Genomic DNA, 25058 nt, shown 5'->3' with positions numbered 1-25058 from the left:
CTGGAAGTTATTTTTTTTGAGTAACAGGGTAATTCCTGTTCTGTAAAAATGTATTGATTTTCATGTGTGCTGTTCATTCTTAAAATCCAAACTTTCTTTTTCCAGCTTGGTGTTTGGTTTTCTTTAGGGTGTGCACATCTCGCATTGGAAAACTTTGAAGGAGCTGCAAAAGCATTTCAGAAGTGTGTGATGTTGGAACCTGATGTAAGTCAAACCCAGAAAAATACGTTGTCTGCAAACAAAGTCAGTTGAAAGGCAGGAAGCCATTTCTTTGAGTCTGTCTGGCCTGTCCAGATGTGTGTTTCTAGAGTGATTGAGAGAAGCAAAGTGGAAACAGGCCATTCCGCCCACATTGTCCATCCTACACCCAGTTACCCTGATCCAGCCCAATGCCACATTCCTATTTTATTGGCCTGGTAGCTATTGTCCTGGGATGTGGTTAGTGCAAAGCTATTACAGCACCAGCGACCTCTGTTCGAATTCGGCGCTGTCTCTCAGGAGTTTGTGTGATCTTCCTGTGTCTGCATGGGTTTCCTCCTGGTGCTCCAGTTTCCACCCACCCTTCAAAAGTTACAGGAGTTGTAGGTCAATTGGGTGTAATTGGGCAGCACGGACTCGTGGGTTGGAAGGGACTGATACCGTGCTGCATGTACATATAAAAAAACTGGAGGGATTAGATAAGATTCTCCTATGTCTTTAAACATTGAAATGTGAGATGAATAGGATTCTGACAAGATTTTACAAGAAGGTCAAACAGCCCATCAAGTCTTATCTGTCCTCACAGAGAAATCCCACTCCCCGCCAATTTGTCCTGGAACCTTTTTCTCCCCCTGCCCCCATTCTCCCCAATCCCATCTACTCCCCTCAGATTCTACCTACAGGCATGGGAAATTTACAGTGGTCAATTAAACGACCAGACAACTTCTCCTCGGTATGTGTGAGGAAACTGAATCACACGGGGTGGGGGGGGGGGGGGGGTGGTGGGAAATACCCGCATAATGTTGTTTCTCATGGTTGAAGATTCTAGAAACCGGGATGTGTGCTCAGGATAGCGGATGAGCCATATACGACGAGGGTGAGGGTTGCAAATCGTTGTAAATCTCTACACAAGAAGGCTGTGCTTGTTTAATTGTACTCCAATATCTACGAGCCATATGGCCAAATCTTGTTTCTAAAACCCTGTGGAAGCAGCATAATTGTCCCTTATAAACATGAAATCGAAGTTTAGCAAAAGACATTTTGTGGGGATCTACTACACCTGGTGTTTTAAATTATCTCATTATTATTGAAAAATCTCATGGTTGTTTGGAGGTTTAAGAAAAGAGAACTGATATATAATATTTGATATTTAGGAAAATGCGACTCCTTGAACCCAGGCTGATTTGTTTTTTTAACATGTTGCCATTCTTTGAAGTTTTGGCAGCATAATTTGCAATTAACTAGTTTACATGAGGAAAATGCTGAGATTCATGACTTTCAATGGATTTTGATCATGCATCAGAGGGACTTAGAAGGTGTAGAGCAACACCTTAATTCAGACAGATTACTAAACCTTAGAAAAAGCTTATGCTGTTGATATACATGATAGCTGGCTTCAATGTCGACTTTGATAACTATTCGTGCATTTAACATTCCTATACTTCTGGGAAAGGGAAGGGGATTTCCAATGTTCTTAACTTTTATTATTGGTTAGACATCAGTATTGTAACTTTGTTCTAACAGCTGGTTGGAGGCACAGTTATTTCTGAAGGGCAGGTCTTCAGTATTGCAGCTTTGCTATTGTCTGTGTTTTGTGCTGTCTGCTATTTCTTGATGTTACATGGAATAAATCAAATCTGCTAAAGACTGGCTTCCATGATGGGAACAAGCCAAGATGAATTAAACTTGACATATATAAAGAGAATTTAAGAGAGTATAAAAGTAAATGTTTTTGTTTAAAGTTTCCAGCTCTTTGCTTTAGATATTTGGCTTTTGTGTCAAATAGAATTGGGATCATCCTAAAATCATCAATTATAATGTGTCCAATTTTCTGTGTAGAATTTGAATTAATAAGGTTTCCTTTGGGTGTTCTGGTATCCTCCCACTGTTGAAAACGTACAGGGATTATAGGTTAATTGGGTGTAATTGGGCTCATGGGCTGAAAGGGCCTATTAACTGTATTACAAGGATGCGTGCAGAGCCCAATACTCTACTCATTATACACCCATGACTTTGTGGCCAGGCACAATTCCAATGCTATTTACATTTGTTGATGACATCACAGTTGACGGCAGAATCACAAACAGAAATGAGGAAGCATACAGGGGGGAGAAAGATCAGCTCTTTGACTGGTGACACATCTACAACCTTATGCTCAACGTTAGCAAAACCAAGAAGATGATTGTGGACTTCAGAAGGAAGTCAGGGGAACACGACCCAGTCCTCATAGAGTATTGGCGAAGGTCAAGAACTTCAAATTTCTGGATGTCAACATCGAGGATCTGTCCTGGAGCCTCTGTGTCGATGCGATCCTGAATAAGACTCGCCACCAGCTATACATTGTGAGTGCTTGAGGAGATTTGGTACGTCACCAAAGATTCTCAAAATCTTACGTTTGTATGGTGGAGAGCATTCTGGCTGGTTACATCACTGCCTGGCATGGAGGCATTAACTCTCAAGACAGGAATAAACTCCAGAAAGTTGTTAACTCGGCCTGCGACATCACAGGCACCAGACTTACTTTTCGTGCACTATTATTTTTAATTTTGATTTTATTGTTGTAGGATGGTTCATAATATGAATGTTTCCTCTATGATGCTACTGCAAAACACCGAGTTTTGTAAATTGTTCATGACAATAAATTCTGATATTCCCTTGACGCTGTTTGAATTTGAAAACATAAATTGGATATATCTACAATCCTTTGTCACAGCTTCTTTAAACACTTCTATATGTTCGAATGCATTTGTTTGTAATATATAACTATGTTATATTTTTGTTTAATCCTTCATCTACCAGGCAATTGAATGATTCACTTGTAAGTTTTCTCACAGATGAATGCACCATGTTCAAAGAAATATTTAAGTTTTTGGAAATATTTGGAAATTAAAAAAAATTAATTTAGATATACAATATGGTAACAAGCCCTTCTGGCCCATGAGTCTGTGTCACCCAAATACACCAATCAACGTTCAAGCCCCCATACATTTAGAAGAGTGGGAGGAAACCTGAGCATCTGAGGAAAACCCATGCAGGCACAGGGAGAACGTACAAACTCTTTACAGCACTGGATTAATCCAGTGCTGGTTACATTAACAGAGTAATATCTACTGGGATGGCTGTTTAATCTATTTTCATGTACAGTTTTCCACCAGACTTTTTAAATCCATTGCAGATTTCTTTATTACAGAAAAATATAGAGTGGCTCTTTATTAATAGCTCATATTTTAGTAAAATGATGTTGTTCCCAAGTGCAGAGTGGATTACATGGAAGATCATGGGTCAGTTTTTTAGTAAATGAGGGAAATGTTTCAATATGCATCAGATCAAAGAAGAAAAATCTGGACAATGGCTGAATTATGCAAAATGCAAGCCTGACATGTTCTATTGTTTAAATTTCCCTTTTTTGGATGGATTTTAGGTGCAAGCTAAATGTGCTTTTTAACAATCACATTTACAATTGTAAGATTTTGATTTTCAATCACTTTACCGTCTGACTTGGTAAATGCAAGCTCACTGCTGCATTTTAAAAATAAACTGGATAGATACATGGAAAGGAGAGGTCTGGAGGATTATGGAATGGGTTGCAGGTCAGTGGGGTTAGCAGTATGATGTTTTTGGCACAGGCGAGAAGGGCTGAATGGCCTGTTTTCTGTGCTGAAGTGTTCTATGGTTCTATTTACAATTGTAAGATTTTGATTTTCAGTCATCAAATGGATAATTGCGTGGATAAATGTTTCTTAAGTTTTGAATTTAAATATGGTTGTACCTCTTTCACTCACTTGTGCATCTGTAAGACTGCTTTAAGTGATTTTGTAAGGCTGATGTATATGCAATTTCTAATCACAATAGATTGCCTGAGGAAAAAAAACTGGCCACTTCAATCTCATCAGACAAATCTGAAAGACTTCACAAAAGCAGTGGTTACTTATCACTAAGACTGATGAGCTGTTAGACAGAGTTTAGAACAGTTTGTTGAAGAAGTGTTCTCTTCTTTGCTTGGTTTAGACAGTTATGTTTTTTTACATTGAACTTGCGCTTTCTTTCCGTTCTCAAATGTCACCCTCCCTTCGGGAGTGGCCGTTTTCACAGGAACGACCAAAACTCCAAATATCTGTATCACACCAGAGATTTAGACAAATTATCTGAAGTGCGTTATTGACATCCTATTCATTTGCCCTTTGTTTGCAGATTGCCTGCAGTTCATTTTAGATGGCCGGTGATCCATGGAAATGTCTAGGGTCACGGAGGTAAAATTTCAGGACAGGAATTTCCATTGTGATCTTTTTACACAGACTGCGATCTGGAAAATTGGGAATAATTTCCTGAGATGCAGTGGCTGTGTAAAAAATACACAAGTAAGGATGAAAATGAGAACAGTTGTAGAACTGACCAACGCTTTTCTTATTTTGGAAAATATGAATTTGGAAATCTGGTGAATAATTAGTGAAAATGATTGAGTGGAATGGAATATTATATGTCCCATGTGTGCTATAATTATGAAGTAGAAAGTTCAGTTAACTTGCTGGAAATGTTGACTTAGACCATTTCACATTTCCAGCTTCTCCATTGACGTGTACATTTGATTTTGAAAATATTTGCTGCTAGAAACTAACAAAAGTTTACAAATCATAACAAACTAAATTTATATGTGGCCTTGTAGCAAGCTTCCAATTTCTGTTATTCTTGGTATAATTTAACTTAAACTTAGCATTTTTGCAATAAACTGGATGCTCAATTTCTAAACTGAATAATTAAAGCTGTACTGGTTGTGGATAATTGTTGAAAGGGTGTAAATACATTTTTTTCCTGTTTTGGGCAAGTACCCATTTGATGTTCATTTGAAGGGTTAAGTTATTGCATTTGTGTATTTGTTTTCAGAATGCAGAAGCTTGGAACAATCTGTCAACGGCATATATCCGACTAAAGGAAAAGTAAGACAGTGGCAAGCTTCCTTTTATTTATTTGTGAGATTCCACGATGCCAGTTTGACTGAGGATGGATGATTAACGTTTCTCTAAGTTTTGTGTTTGCTTGTCTTCAGTGCAGTTTATGTGTGTATGCATTGAGCAAGATATATTTTAACAAGAAACAAAAAATGTTGGAAACATGTCAAGTAGCATATTTTGGAAAAGAAGCAGAATTAATGTTTTGGGTCCAAGACCTTTCATCAGATATTCTGACAATGGTCTCAAATCTGAAACTTCCCCTTCCACCGATGCTGCAGAATCTGCTGAGCGTTTCCAGCATATTCTGATTTTATTTCAAGTTTCTGGATTCTGTTGTTACTGTAGTTTGATTTTTATTTTATATTTCAATTAGAACTGTCCCAATCAAGAAGATGATTTGGCTTTAGAAACACTTCCTTGCAGACAGATACACCTAATTTACATCGTGTTCTTGTGTCTTATGTGTTTTCCATCAATATTAGTGTACTACTGTCCAATAAATTGAATAGCATTAAATATCTTGGGTATGAGCTTTCTAAATAAGTTTTATGGATAGATGAAAGGAGAATATTAAGATGTATGGACATATTTCTTGCACAACTCCAGTATGCCCCAGCTCACTTGCAATGCAGTGTTTTGAAGTGTAATCTTGCTGGTAATATAAAAAAGGCACAAGAAATAGAAACATGACTAGGTGATTTGCTCCTTGAAGCTACTCTGGCACCATGAAGTCATGACCGACCGATCTTTTACCCAAGTGTCCATTTCCTGTCCTTACTCAATTTGTTCTCTAAGCTAAACTGGCACTTTTAACACTGAAAGTTCCCACAAAATCCAATTTGATAATGGTCAAATAATTGGTTTTTTAGTTGTGTCATTGCAGATTAGATATTGAATTAACATCAAATGCTGGAGGAACTCAGCCAATCCTTTCAGCATCTATAGAAGACACTTTGCCAACACTTTGGGCCTGAGCCCTTCTTCAAGAAAAAGAAAAGGCAGAAGCAGGATAGATTAGAAAATCTCAGAATTCAAACAATGGGGGAGGAATCCAGACCAACAAAAGGTGTTAATTCGATACGATAAGGGACTAGGTGAGAATTTATCATGTCTGTGCAAAAGGAGACAGGGAAAGGAGAGATGATAGGAGAAGAAGGGGTTGGGGTGGGGTTTAATGAAAGCCAGAGATCGATATTAATGCCATGTAGTTGGAGAGTGCCGAGTCGGAAGATGAGGTGTTGTTGCTCCAATTTACGGGTGGTCTCACTCTGGCAGTGCATGTGATCATGGACAGACTTGTCAGCAAGAGAATGGGATAGAGAATTGAAATGGGTGGCCAATGGCAGATACATGCTATGGCGGCAGACAGCTGAGGTGCTCAACAAAGCTATCTCCCAGTATGAGTCCAGTCTCTCTGATGTAGAAGAGACTACAGCAGGAGCGCCAGATGCAGTAGATGACCCCTGCAGATTCACAAGTGAAATGTTGCTTCACTTGGAAGGGCTGTTTGGGGCTCCGAATGGTGCTGAAGGGGGACGTGTGGGTGCAAGTGGAGCATCTCCTGCGGTCGCAGGGAATGGTCCTAAGGGGATGATAACCTTAGAGTTTAGTAAAACTTAAAGAGTTTAAGATATTGCTGATTTTTTTTGAGTTAAGTTTTCTGCAGGAGTAGTGAATGCCACATCATAATGAGTCCGAAACAAGAGGTTTATCAACTGACCCTGAATAACATTGTGATGCTGCACTTGTACTAGTAAAATGTTGGGGCATTTTCATGCAAAACCTAGGCAATATTTGTGTCATTTTACACCTAAATATATTAATAGGGGAAAAATTGCCCCCTTTTGCATAGTATAAGGAAGGTTTTCCTAGTAATGTTTGCTGGCAATGGTCATCTGGCATCACTCGAATCTTGGTTAGCATGCAACAATTAAAGCTATATTATATCACTCTTTATATCACGTGGATGATCAGTAATTTTATGAATAATTTTTTGCATAATTCCATTTACACAGAAATAAAGCTCTGCGATCACTGCAGGAGGCCATTAAATGTAACTATGAGCACTGGCAGATCTGGGAAAACTACATTCTTACCTGCATAGATGTTGGCGAGTTTGGAGATGCTATTAAGTCATACCATCGACTCATGGACTTAAAGGACAATTACAAAGATGTCCAGGTGAGTTATTTTTATTGTCCCTGCAGTCCAGTTACTTTATTGTTTGAATGTAACCCACTGATGGATAAGGAGGTGGCTAATACAAGTCAATGGTTAAAAGGGCAGCAGGGTTAGCGAAGCATTTCGCTCAATGCTGTTACAGTGCTAGCAACTCAGGTTCAAATCCGGCGCTGTCCGTAAGGAGTTTGTATGTTCTCCCTGTGTTTGCTCAGGTTTCCTCCAGGTATTCCGGTTTTCTCCCACCCTTTAAAATGTACAGCGGTTGCAGGCTGATTGGATGACATGGGCTTATGGGCCAGAAGGGCCTATTACTACGCTGAATGTATTTTTTTTAAATTTAAATTGTACATCGATATCAAACAGTGTTGTGTTGATATAATAACCTACTCTACCAACTGCTGAGAATTTCCCTACTGCATAACCGCCTATTTTTCTCAGTTCCATGTTCCTATCTAATGGTCCCTTTAAAGATCATATTGCACCTGCCTCCATCACCTTTGTTGCCAGTGCATTCCATGGACCCACCACTCTGTGTGAAAACTTCCTCTTGTATTCCTCCCTGTACTTACTCCCAAGCAGATAAAAACTATGCCCTCTGGTGTTAGTCACTTCAGCCCTGGGGATAAAGCCTCTGGCCATCCACACGGTCAATGCCTCTCATTATCTCATGCTCCTCAATCAGGCCACTATTCGTCCTCTGACGCTCCAAGGAGATAAGACCAAATTTATTCCACCTATCCTCATAGCTTGCTCTCCAATCCAGGCAGCAGCCTTGCACCTCTCCACTGCACCCTCTCCGCAGCCTCCACATGTAATGTGACCAGAACTGAACACAATATTTCAAGTGGGGTCCAACCAAGGTCTTGTATAGCTGCTACATTTCCTCACGGTAATGTTTTTTTCTGCTGTAATTTTTACTATTTGACGTACCTTTTACTATTTGCATGCATTTTTAAGAAAAGATTTCTACTGCTAAATAGCAGTAGCTTGCTTAAAATAGAAATGACGTGTTCAATTAGTAGCTGAAACCAATAAACTTGGGTGACTATGATGGGCACTTTGATGGTGTCACTGACCAATTGTTTATTCAGTTGTAGAATCCTCTCTGGATAACATTGATAACATTGGAGTATGTGTGCAGTGACGAACACTTGTTTCTGTTGGCTATTGAACTAAGGAGAGACTGGATAAGCTGGGTTTGTTTTTCTTGGAGCAGAGAGGGCTGAAGGGGACCTGAAAGATTCACAAAAAAAAGTATGAGAGCCCTTGATCGGCAAGATAGTAATGCTTGCTTAGATTATGGAAGAGAAGCCTAAACAAATGCACATCTTATCAACTTTCTCAGGATTTCCTCTATACTTCATGCAATTAATTTCAATGAAGTGCCATGACTAATGTACAGAAGCAGAAAAGTTTTTCTGCATGAAAGTGTGACTGCAGTTTTCCAGGACTTTAAGCATATTGCACTCAGTGAATTTCAGATCATCTGTTTTAAGGTAACTTGGTTATGAAGAGTTAATCTGACCGGGCTTTTGAAGTTTGATACAATGTGGTAACAAGTGACAAAGAGCCCCACTTGTAATACTTAAACCTTTTTGCTGACTTGAGCAAGGCTTCATTCTTCTGTCATTTCTGTCCTTTAATGTTGTTTCCAACAAAAAAAAAGTTTACAAGCACGAGACTTTGATTCGAGACAGAAAAGTAATGGGATGGAGCCAGTGTGAGGGCAAAGATTCTACCTTAGACCAAAGCTCATTGCATATTTCAATTCTCATAGAAATGTGAAAATCCTTCCAGTTTACTATCTCAATCTTTGATTTTACTCATCTTGTTTAGTATGAGAAATCCAGTTTCTTGAACCAACGTTATAACTATTTCACTAGTGTTGTGTTCAGAATAGGTTCAACGGGTTCAAAGAGAATCAAGGCTGGACACTGTTATTAACAAACAGTGGTCCTTACACAAAGGGGAACTCATAAAAAGGCAACACACTCACAGACTTGCATACACAGCACAAATACAAAAATAGCTATGTATCAGGTGCAAATAAATCACTGCTAAACATTTTCAATTCCCGATTGGGAATGAAAATCTCACTGGCACAGCACACTAATGAATAGTAAATTAATTACAATTAACAAGTACAAATAGACGCCGACTTAAGATGTTCCGACTTTCAATATCTCGAAGTTACGATGATCATAATCCATACTTTCGATTTCGAGTTCCGATGTTTCCCCGCACTTGCGATACGCGGCACAGTAACGTGACTCTCTCGCAATGCTGGCAATTGTGTTCAGCATACGCTGTTTTGAATAAGGGTTTTCAGTGTCCTCTTCCCAATTGCCTGTGAATCTTAGCTCGCAACCGCAGGTCCTCTCCCCGGTCGTCCATGCATCTGAGCTCCCAACCATGTGTCCTCTTTCCGGCCGCTTGCACGTCCAAGCTCCTGACGCCCAGGCTGTCTGTGCATCCGAGCTCCCGACCACAGGTCCTGTCCACGTCCGCCGTGCATCCGAAGTCCTTCCATCCGTGCATCCGAAATCCTGATGTCCAGGCCACTTACACATCTGAGCTGCCAACTGCAAGTCCTCTCCCCAACTGCTGTGAAAATTACTGTAATGGTTTTTTCAGTGTTAATGTTTTTTTAATAGAGGTTTTCAAAGTTTAATTACAAAAAATGGTAGAGCGCGGTATTTTTCATCTTATGATGGAAGTCCCAGAATTGACTCCCATCGTAAGTCGGGGTCTACCTGTACATCAAATGAACCTTGTTTCCAGCAATGATCATGGCTTGGGATCTGGGATGGGCCCATTGCAGTCAGCCTTCCTGGACTTCAGTGATGGTTTGGAGGCAGCAGCAAACAAAGAGAGAGACTGAGCAGGGTCCACATGTGGCCTGTTGGAGGAATGGTGGAGGAACTCTTTTTAAGGAAAAATGAGAAAAGACAGAAGCAGGATGTACCAGAAAGTCTCAGAATTCAAAGGAGACATAATGGAGAGATGACAGGGGAAGAAGGGGGTGGTTTAACGAAAGTTGGAGAAGTCTATTATTAATCCTATCCGGTTGGAAGGTGTTCTGTCGGAAGATGAGGTGTTGTTCCTCCAATTTATGGGTGATCTCAGTTGGGCAGTATGAGACCATGGACAGACATGTTGGCAAGGGAATGGGATGGAGAATTGAAAAGGGTGGCTGACAGAGCCGAGGTGCTCAAAAAGCGATCTCCCAGTCTGCGATCAGAATCTCTGATGAAGAGGAGACCACGGCGGGAGCACCCAATACAGTATGTTCACCCCTGCAGATTATCATGTGGAGGTCACGTGATCCACATTCCGATCAAGTTCCAGACAGAGAGGTCACATGGCCTTCCACAATCCACACCTCAACTAGTTAAACAATAATGGACCATATTGTAATGGATCTGCCCCAATCCTTGCCTTCCCCACATGCTCAAGCTATTTGCAGCCTAGTGGGTTCAAATACCTTGGCAGCCTCACAGCTCGGCCCTTTGCCAAAGCACGGCGCTTCGTGAGCATTGACTGGGTAGACGATTGTGAGAATCCCTAGATTATCCTGGCAGCCTTTTTAAAATATCTTTTTGCCAATGTTGGATCTGTTTCTAAGTCTCTGATAATCGAAGAATCGTTGAAAGATAGTTGAGGCAGATTTAAATTATTAAAAAGCAAATGTTATTTTAAAGCAAATTAACTTTGAATCAATTTAAAACTATTTAAATAAGGGAAATTATTAAAAACATTAGATAAAATAAAGTCACATGCTCCAACACGTTCATATCCTTTTCAATCAAGATGGTCAACCTGATTTAAAAGCAAAAACTCAAGTGTTGGAGAAGCTCATCAGGTCAAACAGCATCCTTTATGTAGCATTGAGCATGGACTTGAGATTTAAAAGCATCTGGTCACTCTACATGGTTGGATGCAAAGTACATTGTTTAAAAATAGATTCATTTTGCTGGATTATTTCAGTTCCAAAACTTATAGTTGCTCCATGTTAATACTTCGGCATCAGCTAAATTTGTAAAATTTGCAAAAAAACATTGCAGGAGCAATGAACTAGCATGTAATATTTGTCACAAACTAAATGCAAACTGGTTGGTTAGTTTCCATGCAAGAGAACACTTGGAGAAAGCAGTCATGTAATTTTTTTTTGACATGCAGAAATGTGAAACGTTAACATCGCAAAGGCTTTGTAAATATAAAAACAAAAAAACACCAAAAAAGATTTCCCTTCATCATTAAATAACTGTACCAAAGGTGGATTTGTGGCCCCTTGTATAGATTTTACCCTGAATTTTTTGGATCTTAAATAATTTTGTATCCTTGATTTTTATGAAGCGATCAGATGTGTTTCTGAAATAATGTTTGACTTTTGGGCCAGGGTGGGGGGGGGGGGGGAGGAAGTAGGTTTTTGTGGGGAATGGGTTTGTCTGAGCACGGTTAATGTTCATCTCAAATTCTTCATGTCCAGAACATTCATGGTACAGAGTATGCAGAAAGGAGGGGTGAACAAGAGCAATGGCCACAAGATATCAGTTTAACTTGAGTTGAATTGTTGATTGTGCATTACTGAGATACAGCGAAAACCTTTGCTTTGCATGTTATCCAGGCAAGTCAGCTCATACTTAAGTACTGCTGGTAGCGCGATTAAAACAAAGATGCAGAATATAGTGCTACTGAGGATAAGTTCATTTAAACAGCACAAGAGAAGTATCATTTTGCTAATAAGGATAGGTCGGTAGTCTTCAACATCAGGGAATAACTGCATTTGGCCAGTGCCGGATTAATGCAACTGGAGTCCCTGGGCTAGGAGACCTTTTGAGGCCCAAACTGACCATGAGAAACAAAACCTTGTTCTCTTCTATATCTACTCAATTAAAGTAGAATATTGCTGAAATTTTAACACTGATGAAAAGATTGTTTATAAATTTATAACCTTTCATAAATTTAGAAAAGGATGGAATTAATGAAGACGTTCACACAGAACATGTTTCAACATTACACTATTTACAAAGTCAGAACAGTTTCTTTTGAGCTTTTTTGTATGCAAACTTATAAATTATATAATTAAAAGCAATTTATCATTTTCTAGTCAGAGAATGCTCAGATCAGAGAATGGATCTTGGGACATGGTTAACCGTAAATCATTCTTAATTCTTTTTAGTTTAGAAAATTATCTCTCACCAGTACAGTTAGTAACCATTAAACACAGGAACAATCTGAAAATTGTTTCCACATTTAGAAAAGCTGTCCGAATTTTCTCCTGGAATATTATTTGATACATATCTCGGTGGGTGAAATTTTCTTTTTCAGGGTGAGCTTGTTTGATGTACAGGTGGAAGTGCAAGAGTTCATCGACTAGACTAAGGTCAACACCCTTTGGATACTCTTGCATCAATATCTCGATGCCATTGTGTATCTGGTCCTTGGTTGATTGCAGGTTCATGTATGCATATAAACTGGTTGTTCTTCAGACTGCTCAGTGTAGTCTACTTGATATTTTTCTGTTTGTGAACATGAATGTTCTGTATATGAGGGATTATGTAGGGCTGTTTCTGCCTGCTGTACAAAGCCATATGACATGATTGGCTTGAAACGCTTCAATATTTCCTTCTGTTCTTTTTGTTCCTTTCGTTTACTGACACCACTTTCATATCGCTTACTCATTGTTAAAATTAAATATTATTGTGATTCAGAATGATATAAAAGAATCCTCCCTTGTTCACAAAGCGCACGCTATGATAGACGGTAATCTCAGAGCTCTCATCGGCATGCGTAATTGTGGGAATCCCGTGAAGAATGCAGAATTCCCACACGTTGAGAATCCCATGTGAAAACTTGTGTAACTGTTATACGTACTTGTTTAATGTTACTAAGCCACTGGGCCTAGGTAATAAAATCAAGGTCGAGTGCGTTCGGCACTCCCATCAATGATTTCCTGAATTTTGGATTTGTGTTTACACATTATTTCGGCCAAGGAACGTCCCTGATTTTTATCGTTACAAGTTAAATAAAATTGATGGTAATTTTTTTTGGCAGGAGGATGAGGTCCCCCTAGATTGTGAGGCCCTGGGCTCATCTCTCATTTATAGTACAGCAGGATTGTTCAGTCTGACTGCAAAACAAAACCCTCTTTCCACTACCTAACCTTGGAATGAGTGACAATCTCACAAATTATATTATTAACCACATTTTTTAACTGTATTTTCTAATTCAACACAACATATTTCAAACACACTGGTGCAAAAGGATGTCTAATATGCATTAACAAAGGCTTACAGAGGAAATTCAGCTGGTAAAATTATTTTCTGGTCTCATTTTAGCATTCAGGTGGGCTGTCACAAGTTTAATCCCACATCAGTTTACAAGTTCTTGTGTAACCAAGAAGAAAAATTCAAAAGAACAGGATTAGAATTACCTGACTTTTTTTTATGTAGAGTAAAATAATGAAAGAATCATCAATTGAAATTGTTGCTGAGTTAGAAGGTCAGCCGTGATCCTTTTGAATGGTGGATGAAGCAGGAGAGAGCTAAAAAGGCCACAACTACCTTCTATTTCTTATGTTCTGAATCAGGAAAAACTGTTTGGCACATATTCCACCACCAGTGCTGTGTTGCACTTACAAATGGGCTTGTGTTCAAATGCCAAATCACTTTTTGGCACCATTTAAAATGTAAGTAGGCTTAAGAGTCATGTTGCAAAAGAGATGGACCAAACTTACTCTGGAGGTCTTGGGTCACAGACTTGTTTACCATAGTATTGCAATTCACTATATTCTATGTTATTCCTATATAAACTATGAATGTATTAGCATCAACAAAAAGATTTTGAAGTAAAACACACAAGTCTGCAGACACTGTGGTTGAAGTAAATGCACAATACTGGAGAAATTCAGCTGGTCAAACAGTGTTCTTTATAGAGCAAAGATAGCAAAACCAACTTTTCAGGCTTGAGCCCTTCATCAAGGTATGGCAAAATATAGACAGGTGCCTGAACAAAATGGTGGGGGGGCAGGAGAGGAGCACGGTCGCAAAGGCAGGAGGTAATAGGTGGATAAGGGAGGGAGGGTACAGAGCAAACAGAGGGAGGAGGGATGGCTCTGCAAATGGAGAGGGAATGGAGCAAGCTGGAGGAAAGAAGACAAAGGGAAAGGGTAGGGAGGGAGAACAGTGAGTATGCTAGCAGAAGCCAGAGATGTTAATGCCATCCGTTTGGAGAGGGCCCAGACGGAAAATTAAGTGTTGCTCCTCCGATTTACTGGTGGTCAGCAAGGGAGTTGGGCACTGAATTGAAATGGTCGGCCACTGGCAGATCCCTGTCACTGCTCAGACAGAGTGAAGGTGCTCAGCGAAGCGATCTTCCAGTCTGCATGCAGTCTCTCTAATGTAGAGAAGGCCATAACATCGGATGCAGTAGGATGACTCCCATAGTGAAGTGTTGCTTTTTGGGGCCCAATGGTATGGGCATGTGTTCTGTAGCCGCAGGGGAAAGTGCCAAGGTGGGGGGGGGGGAACATGAGTGGGTGAGGGAGTCATGGAGAGAGTGGTCCCTGTGGAAGGTGGAGAGGGAAGCAGAGGGGAAGATGTGCTTGGTTGTGGGTTCATGATATAAATGGCTGAAATTTCAGAAGATAATACATTGGATGCAGAGGTTGTAAGGGTGGTAGAAAAGGACAAGGGGAATCCAATGTTGTTAAGTCTAGGTGCAGAGGGGACCAGGGCAGATGAATGAGAAATGGAGAAGATGCGGGTAAGGGGTGAGTCGATGGTGGTGGAGTGGAAGCTACGTTTTTTGAAAGAAAAATGACATTTCTGATGATCTGGACTGAAAGACCTCATCTTGGGATGTTGACTAAGATTGAGGCAGACATCTTCAATAACAAGTCTGTGTTATAAATTTGCTTTGTAATTAGCAGTGTCCTCTGCTTTTTATGCATGCACGAATGTGGTGGAAAAACTAAGCAAGTCACACAGCATCTATAAGAACTGAAAGGTCATCAACATTCCAGGCCTAGTTGCTCAGGCCCAAATCATTGGTTATTCTTTACATCCTATGGATACTGTGTGACCTGCTGAGTTTCTCCTGCACGGTTGTGTATTGGACTCAACCCTAGCATCTGTTTAAGCTTGCTTTTTATAACTCCTTTCAAAGTTCAGATTTATTGTCAGACATACATGACATCACATACAACTCTGAGATTCTCTTTTCTGCGGGTGAGGCAGAATTACCACCTATTGGTAGCACAAAAAAAAGACTCGAAGATATATGTGAACAAATAAAGAATTAAGCAAATGGACAGTGCCATTCAGAGAGAAAAAGAATTTTTAAAGAGTGCACAAGTAAGAGTCCTTAAATGAGTTTGTTGTTGAGGAGTCTGATGGGGGAGGGGTAGCAGCTGTTCCTGAACCTGGTAGTGCGAGTCTTATGGCACCTAGACCTCTTTCCTGATGGTAGCAGCGAAAACATAGCCTGTGCTGTATGATGTGGATTCTTGATGATTGCTGCTGCTCTCCAACGGCAACGTGTCCCAGAGGTGTTCTCGATGGACAGAGGGAATGTAGAAAGGTTGTTTCCAATGAAGGGAGAGTCTAGGACAAGAGGACATAACTTCAGGATTGAAGGGTGCCTGCTTAGAACAGAGATGTGGAGGAATTTTTTTCGGCCAGTGGGTGATAAATCTGTGGACTTTGTTGCCGCTGGTGGTTGTGGAAGCCAAGTCTTAGAGATTGATAGCCAAGATATCAGAGGTTATGGGGAGAATGGTGGACACTGGGACTGAGTGGGAAAATGGATCAGCTCATGATTGAATGGCAGGGCATACTCAATGAGCTGACTAACCTATTTCTGCTCCTAGGTCTTATGGTCCTTGAATCTTTTTTTCTGTTTAACTCCACGGTCCAAAAGAAGTCAACAAGTAGGGCAAATTTCCAAGTGTTTGTTGGCCAGTGTTGTATCTATGCTTTGCTGAGATGCACTCGAACAACTTTGACAGCAAGCTATGGCATACATTTGCTTCCGGTAGAACGAGGAGCAAAATGGACCAAGTTAAGGTTTTGTTTTGTTATTGCTGTATGTTCTGGGCACGGCAGCCTTGAGAGATCAATATGCTCTGTGCTTGGGTCCTTCCAAATTGCTGTTGATATCATTCACCCTCCCCTGTCTTACTCTCTCTCCCCCACCCCTCCCAAGTAATTAAACTCCAGATGACCCTTAATTAAAAAAAACCCAAAATGTCTTTATACTCTTAGGAAGAGATGTCTCCCTTCTTTCTATTATACAACATTGTACGTTTTATGCTATAACATTCCTGCTCTTATAAAGCAGCATTTCCTCCATTGAATTGTGAGTAATGAAGTAGGAGGTGGATGGTTTAAAAAATGCAGATTATGTCATTGGTGTAATTCCACAGTTGGTGCCATTATAAAATACCAGTCTTTGGTATGTGATTAAATGAAATTTTACCCCAGTCTTAAAATTCCCTTGTCCTTGTTAACAAGGAATGCAGAACATCCAAGTTTGCTCCTCATCCATACTGATTCTGTGCTTACCAAGAGGAGAAACGAAAATGAAGGGTTTGGCCATAAGACATAGATGCAGAATTGGGCCAATCAGCCTATTGAGTATGCCCCACCATCCCATAATGGCTGATTTACTATCCTTTTCAACCCCATTCTCCTGCCTTCTCCCAATAAACTTTGACTTCCTTCTTCATCAAGAACATATACACCTCTGCCTTAAATATACCCTTGGCCTCCACAGCCATCCATGGCAACAAATCCACCACCCTCTGGGTGAAGAAATTCTTCCTCATCTCTCTCTCTCTGTTCTAAAGGGACGATTTTGTATTCTGAGGCTGTGCTCTCTGGTCCCACACTCTTGGCCTCCCCCGCCCCCCCACCAACCACCAAACCATAGGAAGCATCCTCTCCATATCCACTCTATCCAGGCCTTTCAGTATTTGATAGGCTTCAGTGTGATCACCTCCACCTCTCCCCCCCCCCCCCCCCTGCAATTCTCCAGCAAGTATAACCCCAGAGCCTACAAACATTCCTCATAGGGAAACCCTTCCACTCCAGCGATCATCTTTGTGAACCTCTCTGGACCCTCTCCAATGCCAATACATTCTTCCTTAAATATAGAGCCCAAAACTGAAAAAATATGCAAATGCTGGAGACCCTCAGCAGGTCAAACAGTGTCTTTATGTAGCAAAGGTAAAGATACATCACCAACATTTCGGGCTTGAGCCCTTTATCAAGGTGTGGGGGAACATGAGAGATTGTCCAAACAAAAGCGGGGAGGGGTGGTGAGGGTGGGAGATGATAGGTGGGGTAAGGACCGCAGGAAAGGGGTGGAACAGTCTTGGCTAGGTGGAGAGAGAAAAAAGGTAGGAACTGGAATGACTAGTTAAGTGGGGGTGGGGGGGGCGAAGGGAAGGAAGGTAAGCTGATTAGTGGAATGCAGTGAACTCTGTGTTTATGCCTTGGTGTTGGAGAGTGCCCAGTCGAAAAATGAGGGGTTGTTCCTCCAATCTGGGAGTGGTCAGGCTGGGGTCGTGTGAAAGGCCATGGACAGACGTGTGAACTTGAGAATGTGACTCAGAATTGAAATGGTTGGCTACGGGGAGGTTGCTTTTGTTGTGGATGGAGAGGAGGCTCTGGGCGAAGCGATCTCCTAATCTGAGATTGATCTCTCCAATGTAGAGAAGGCCACAGAGAGTGCACCGGATGCAGTAGATGAGTTCTTTGGAGGTACAGGTGAAGTGTTGCTTCACCTGAAAGGTCTGTTTGGGATGTCGGACCGTGGTGAAGGAGGATGTGTGGGTGCAGGTATTACGCCTCCTACGACCACAGTGGAAGGTGCCGGGAAGGCGATGGGTGGGGAGGGAAGAGTGCATAAGGGAGTCACGGAGGGACCAGTCCCTATGGAAGGCTGAGAGGGGAGAAGGAAAAATGTATCTATTGGTGGGATCCTGTAGTAAGTGCCAGAAATTCCGGCAGATAAAGTGTTGGATGCAGAGGCTGGTGGGGTGGTAGGTGAGGATGAGGGAGATTCTGTGTTTATTGATTTTGGGGACAGGTGGGGGGCTAGGGCAGATGAGCGGGGAATAAAGGACATGCGGGTAAGGGCCGAGTTAATAGTGGGGGAGGGGAAGCCGCATTTGTGGAAGAAGGCAGACATTTTAGAGGCTCTGGACTGGAATACCCCATCTTGGGAGCAGATGCAGTGGAGACGGGGAAAATGAGAGACAGGGGTGGAGTCCTTGCAGAGGACAGGGTGTGAGGACGTGTAGTCCAGGTAGTTGTGGGAATTAGAGGGTTTGTAATAAACGTCAGTGGTGTGTCTATCTCCTGAGATGGAGGCAGTGAGATCCAGACAAGGGAGAGCGTCATCAGAGATGGAACAGGTGAGTTTGAGGTCAGGGTGGAAATTGGCCGCGAAATTGATGAGCTCATTACAGGTGCATGTGGCCGCCTCGATGTAGTCGTCAATGTACTGGAGAAAGAATTGGGAGGACGTCTTGCCTGTGTAGGCTTGTATCATGTTTTGCTCCACAAAACCCACAAACAGGCAGGCATAGCTGAGACCCATGCAGGTACCCATGACTACTCCTTTAATCTGGAGGTAGTGGGATGAGCTAAAGGAAAAATTGTCAAGGGTGAGGGAAAGTTCTGCCAGGCAGAGAAGGGTGGTGTTGGAAGGTGACTGCTTAGGTCTGAGGTCCAGGAAAAAGCAAAGTGCTTTAAGGCCTTCTGTGTGGGGAATGGAGGTGTAAAGGGATTGGATGTCCATCGGGAAGATGAGGTGGTCCAGTTCTGGGAATCTGAAGTCTTGGAGGAGATGGAGGTATGTGAAGTGTCGTGGATATAGGTGGGGAGGGATTGAACTAGGGGAGAAAAGATGGAACTATTTCCGTGGGGGAAGAGCAAGCAGAGACAATAGGTCTGCTTGGATAGTTAGGTTTATGTATCTTGGGTAGAAAGTAGAAATGGGCAGTGCAAAGATGGGAGGCAATGAGGTTGGTTGCCGTGGGGGGGAGGAGGTGTCCAGAGTTGATGAGGTGAGAGATAGTGTTAGAGTCGGTGGCTTGATGGGTGATGATGGGGTCCTAAGGGAGGGGTTGATAGGAGGAGGTGTCTGAGAGCTGTTGACTGGACTCAGCAAGATAGAGGCTAGTATGTCAGACTACAACACCACCCTTGTCTGCAGGTCTGATAGTGAGGTTAGGGTTGTTTTGGAGAGAGTGGAGGGCAGAGCGTTCTGAGGAGGTGAGGTTGGAATGGAGAGGGGGGTGGTGAAGTTGAGACAGTTGATGTCCTGGCGGCAGTTGGAGATAAAAAGGTCCAGAGCGGGCAACTGGCCAGGAGGAGAAAGAGGTTTTGAAGTGGGAGAAAGGGTCTTGGGGGGAGTGTTGGAGAGTTGCAGCCAAAGTAGTGGGCCTGGAGGCGGAGGCGACGGAAGAAGAGTTCAGCATTGCACCGTGTGCGGAACTCATTGAGGTGTGGACGGAGTGGGTGAAGGAGAGATCTCTGCTGAGGATAGAGCGGGGAAGGTCAGAGGGTATAGTAAAAACCAGGCAAGGAGTTGGTGTGGTGGAGAGTGTTGAGGCCAGGGGGAGAGTTGGAGAGGTCCAAGGATGGAGAAGGGAAGTGGGAGAGGTTGGAGGGGGGAGGAGTGTTGGGAGGAATAACAGGGGAAGAAGGGTTGAGGGGAGGAGGGGGATAGGGAAGTGCATGGGGGGGATTGGGGGGAGAGAAGGGTGGGGGGGGGAGAAAGAGGATTGGTGGTTTGCAGGGTGGGGGGGAGAGAGGGGGAGATTGGGGTGGTGGAGGGAGATTGGGGAAGGAGGAGTTGGAGGGGTGAGATAAGTAGAATCCAATAGAGAGATCGGGGCTCCAGATACAGACTGTATCGGGAGCCATGTGGGATGAGTCAGCGAGGAAGTCTCCAGCATCTTCTGTGGCGTCAGGAGCTGTGGTGAGTAGGAAGGGGGTCAGAGCCTGGGTTGGGGTATGCGGCAGTGGTGTTGGGAGCTCCGTTAGGTCGGCGACTGGGGCCTAGGTTGGGGTGGGTTGCCGTGGCTTCTGGAGCTCCGTTGGGTCAGCGACGGGGGCCTGGATACCAGTAGGAGAGGGCGTCTGCGGCTCCTCTGGTGAGTGGGGTGGTTGTGTGGGTTGCCGTGACATTTGGAAATTTGTCGTGTATGCGACCATGGTCTGGGGCTGGGTTTGCGGCCATGGAGGTGGGGGTTCTGTTTTGTAGGTGGCCTGGGCTTGGGTCCGAGTCCGTGGCGTTGGAAGCTCCGAGGTTGTGGCGGCCGGTGTCTGAGACCAGATCAGCAGCCATGGTGGTGGGAGCTCTGGAGGGCAGGTGACTGGGGCGAGATGGGGATCCACATAGAGGGTTGCAGAGGCTGCAGTCTCCAGGGAGGTAAGCTTACGATCCTTGTTGGATGCCAGGTGAGTGTGGAAGCGGTGGTGGAATGCATGGATCTGGCAGTGGATGTAGTACATGAGGGGTCCAATGCAGGCCATGGCCAGCTGTGACAGCAGGAGGGCAAGTTGCCGTTGATATCTATACATCGCTGTGAGAGTGGTGCGTAGGAGTCGTTGGGAGAAGTGGAGTGAACAGCGGTCAATGTGATGCAAATACCTGAGGTCCTGGCACGGGCCAAACTGAGAGGCCTAGAATCATAGCTGGAACCCACGAGGCACGAGCTGGCGGCGGAGACTAGTAGAAAGGAAGGCAATGTGGCTGTGGTTTCTGAGTGAGCACATGGTCGTAGAGCTTGAGAACAGCAGGGAGCAGTGAAAGAGAATCCCAGAGGACTCCTTGCGGAGAGCAAAGGCAAACTTATTCAGGGTAGGCGTCCCTTGAGAGCAACACCTCATTTTTCGTCTGGGTACACTCCAACCCAGGGTATGAACATTGAGTTCACTGCATTCCACAAATCAGATTGCTTTCCCCCCCTCCCCACTTTAACTAGTCATTCCAGTTCCTACATTTTTTCTCTCTCCACTTAGCCTAGACTCCTCCCCACTCCTTTCCTGCAGTCCTTCCCCCCTCCCACCCATCATCTCCCACCATCACCACACCCCCTCCCCCCTTCCCCCTTTTGTTCGGACATCTCTCATATTCGCCCACACTATGACGAAGGGCTCAAGCCTGAAATGTTGGTGATATATCTTCACCTTTGACCTGCTCAGTTTCTCCAGCATTTGTGTTTTTTTTCACTTAACCACAGTGTCAACAGAATATGTGTTTTACTCCTAGAGCCCAAAACTGCTCACAGTATTCCAAGTGTAGTCTCACCAATCCATATAAAGTGTCAACTTAATAAATTTAAAAAAAATATTCACAGCATGTTAGAAGCCAATTTCAGCCAGTTAAACCCAACCCAATTATCCCCCAGTTAACCTATAATCTGGTACATTTTGGATGGTGGGAGCAAGTTGGAGCACCTGGGCACACACATTGAAAACCTTCAAACTTCTTACAGACAGCGCTGGATTCAAATCCGGGTACCTGGTTGCTGTGCTTTCTTTCTTTGGCTTGGCTTCGCGGACAAAGATTTATGGAGGGGTATGTCCACGTCTGGTGCAGGCTCATTGATGACTGACAAGTCCGATGCGGGACAGACAGGCACGGTTGCAGCGGTTGCAGGGGAAAATTGGTGGGTTGGGGTTGGGTGTTGGGTTTTTCCTCCTTTGTCTTTTATCAGTGAGGTGAGCTCTGCGGTCTTCTTCAAAGGAGGTTGCTGCCCGCCGAACTGTGAGGCGCCAAGATGCACGGTTGGAGGCGAGATCAGCCCACTGGCGGCAGGCACCAAGAGACCGTATCGTTCATAAACTTATAAAGGCTTTTGTGTGGATACCTGGGAATAATAGTGCGTCCAAAGTGTATCTCTTTGAAAGCAAGTTGTTCAATGTAGAAATTGATGTTAACTGGCTTTGAGAGAAATCCCTGCGGAACAAAGGGATCAAAGGAAAAATTAATTTCAGCAACTTGGAAATTCTGATAGTCGAAAAGCATGCAGAGAAATAGAGTAAATAAAAGTAAATTGTTCTGTGTCCTTCTGGATGCCAAATGCCTTCAACAACTCTGAAAATGCCAGACATTTGTTTTGTGGATTTTGGCCAAAGTTATGATTGAAAAAAGTTAGAATTTGTGATTTGATTTTTAAGCATTTGGCTCACACCATGAGCTACCGCTACGTCCTCTTCTCAGACAGCCCTTTGTGTTGTGACAATGTGGAACCAGTAGATAGATCCTCCAATGAGGCGTGAGCTTCCTGGTAGGGTGGATGGATAATTTATGAAGTGGTGCATGCCATCTGTTTCTGTAGGCCTTCCCAATGGTTCCAATAATTGAATTCTCAAGCGCCGCCCTGAAGACAGCTCCAAACTTTGAGTGATTATGGACCAGGGATTCTTCAGTGTCAGTGGCAATGTTGTATTTCTTCAAGAAAACTTTGGGAATGCTTAATAAGGCACTGGTGAGACCTCATTTGGAATATTGTGAGCAGTTTTGGGCTCTTCATTTAAGAAGAAATTTTGCTGACTTTGGAGAAGGTTAAGTAGGATGATTCTGGGAATGAAAGAGTTATTATTTATAAAAAGCATTTAGCAGCTCTTTGTCTGTACTCATTGGAATTTAGGAAAAAGGTGGGGGGGGGGCATCTCATTGAAATATTTTGAATGTTTAAAGGCATGGACAGAGTGGATGTTGTAAGGTTGTTTCCCATGAAGGGAGAGTCTAGGACAAGAGGGCATAGCCTCAGGATTAAAGGACGCCTGCTTAGAACAGCAATGCGGAGGAATTTTTTTTCAGCCAGTAGGAGATAAATCTGTGGAATTTGTTGCCATTGGCATTTGTGGAGGCCAGGGAATTGGGTGTATTTAAGACAGAGGTTAATAGGTTCTCGGTTAGCCAGGGCATCAAAGGTTATGGGGAGAAGGCCGGGCAGTGGGGTTGAGTAGGAAAATGGATCAGCTCATGATTGAATGGCAGGACAAACTCAATGGGCTGAATGGCCTATTTCTGCTCCTGTGTCTTAAGGTCGTTGAATCTTTATCTCTGTTTAACTCCACAGTCAACAGTTCAGTCAGGAAAAAAAAAGCAGTGAGCCCTCCCCTTCTCCATGCTCCTTGAGGCCAGCAATGCCTGTTCCTGAGACAGAATTTAGAACAGAGTGGATACACTCAAGAGATTGCAAATGCTGAAATCTGCAACAAAAAAAACAATGTACTGGAGGAAAATAGCCAGCGAGCAGCTTCATTGGTCGCAAAAATAAAATTGTTAACATTTCACGTTAGTTTCTGATGAAGGGTTCCACCAAATGTTGCTTGACCTGCTGAGTTCCTCCAGCAAATTGTTTTCTGCTCCAGAATAGAGCGTCTATTTTTGAAGTCTGTCAAGCATGTGAAGGGCATGCCCTATCCATCGGATCTGACTGATTATAAATTGTTATGGACGATTTGGCTGGGAGAGGATACAGAAACTCGTCCCTTTGATTCCCATTGGATTTGGAGGATTTTGCATCCTTTGTGCAAAGGGCATTGGTGGTATCTCCCCACGCCTTAAGGTGCGTACTACAGGCAGTCCAAGTGTGTCGAGCATTTTTCTTAGTGTACAGAAGGTTCCGCAGGTACTAATTATTGACTTCAGGAAGGGAAAACCAGGGGTGGACGATCCAGTGATCAGAGGTGGAGAGGACGAGCAAATTTAAGTTCTTGGGAGTCACTATCTCAGAGGACCTTTGCTGGACCCAACACACTAATGGTATCATGAAGAAAGCACGTCAGCTCCTCTTCTTCCTCAGGAATTTGCGGAGGTTTGATTATATCATCGGTTTTCAACATCTATGTATGTGTAGTGGAAAGTGTACTGACCGGACACCAATACCCCTGAGGATAAGTTCCGCAAATGGTAGTGGACAGGGCCTAGGGCATCACATGCAAAACCCTCACCACCCTCACAGACATCTGCAGGGAATGCTGCCGTAGGAGAGCAGCAGCAATCACTAAGGGTTCACACCACTCAGTAAACCCTCTGTTCTTGCTGCTACCGTCAAGAAAGAGGTATAGGTGCCACAAGACCCACCCACCCCCCCCAAATGAGGTTCAGGAGGAGCTCAGCTGCTCCCCCCTCCACCAGCAGACTCCTCAAAAACAAACTTAATCAGAAACTCATTTAAGGACCCTTACTTTTGCATTTTATTGATTTTTTTTCCTCTCACTTTTGCACAGTAAGGATGTTCACATTTCTTTTTTTGTTTACATATCTTCATGTCTTGAGTACAGTTTTTTTGCACTACCAATAAGGGGTAATACTGCTCGCCCGCAGGAAAAAGAATCTCAGAGTTGTATGTGATGATATGTATATACTCTGACAATCTCAAATATGAAATCTGAATCTGCACTGTAGGTGATGGAGATGGCGAATTTCATTTCTAATGACTGTTTTCACTAAGAAGTGATTACCTTTCAGCTCTCTCCTGAAGCTTAGCTGCCAAGACATTCGTCTACAACCATTTGTTTCTTGATAGGTCATCAGCGAAGCTAACCTCAATAGATGAAAATCAAAAACCTTATGATGTCTTCCAGCATATTCTGTTTTTCATTTGGGGAGTGATGTCAAGCAAGACCATATCCTTACCCTAATACTACAATGAATCATTCTCACTGCAATGCCACACCTCACCCTGAAAAAACT

General features: G+C 42.9%; 1 protein-coding gene across 1 annotated transcript in view; it reads left to right on the top strand.

The window, feature by feature from the left end:
- ttc27 (tetratricopeptide repeat domain 27) overlaps nucleotides 1–25058 on the top strand; it is a 307508-nt gene that overhangs the window by 221736 nt on the left and 60714 nt on the right. Inside the window, exons 14-16 of the mRNA XM_069930951.1 lie at nucleotides 106–204; nucleotides 5080–5132; nucleotides 7163–7328. Coding sequence (XP_069787052.1) covers nucleotides 106–204; nucleotides 5080–5132; nucleotides 7163–7328 — 318 coding nt within the window. The remainder of the gene's footprint in view (nucleotides 1–105; nucleotides 205–5079; nucleotides 5133–7162; nucleotides 7329–25058) is intronic.

This window comes from Narcine bancroftii, chromosome 4 (genome assembly GCF_036971445.1).
Source record: "Narcine bancroftii isolate sNarBan1 chromosome 4, sNarBan1.hap1, whole genome shotgun sequence".
Taxonomy (NCBI): domain Eukaryota; kingdom Metazoa; phylum Chordata; class Chondrichthyes; order Torpediniformes; family Narcinidae; genus Narcine; species Narcine bancroftii.
The sequence above is the reverse complement of the archived record's forward strand: the minus strand, read 5'-3'. Positions and strand labels throughout refer to the sequence as shown.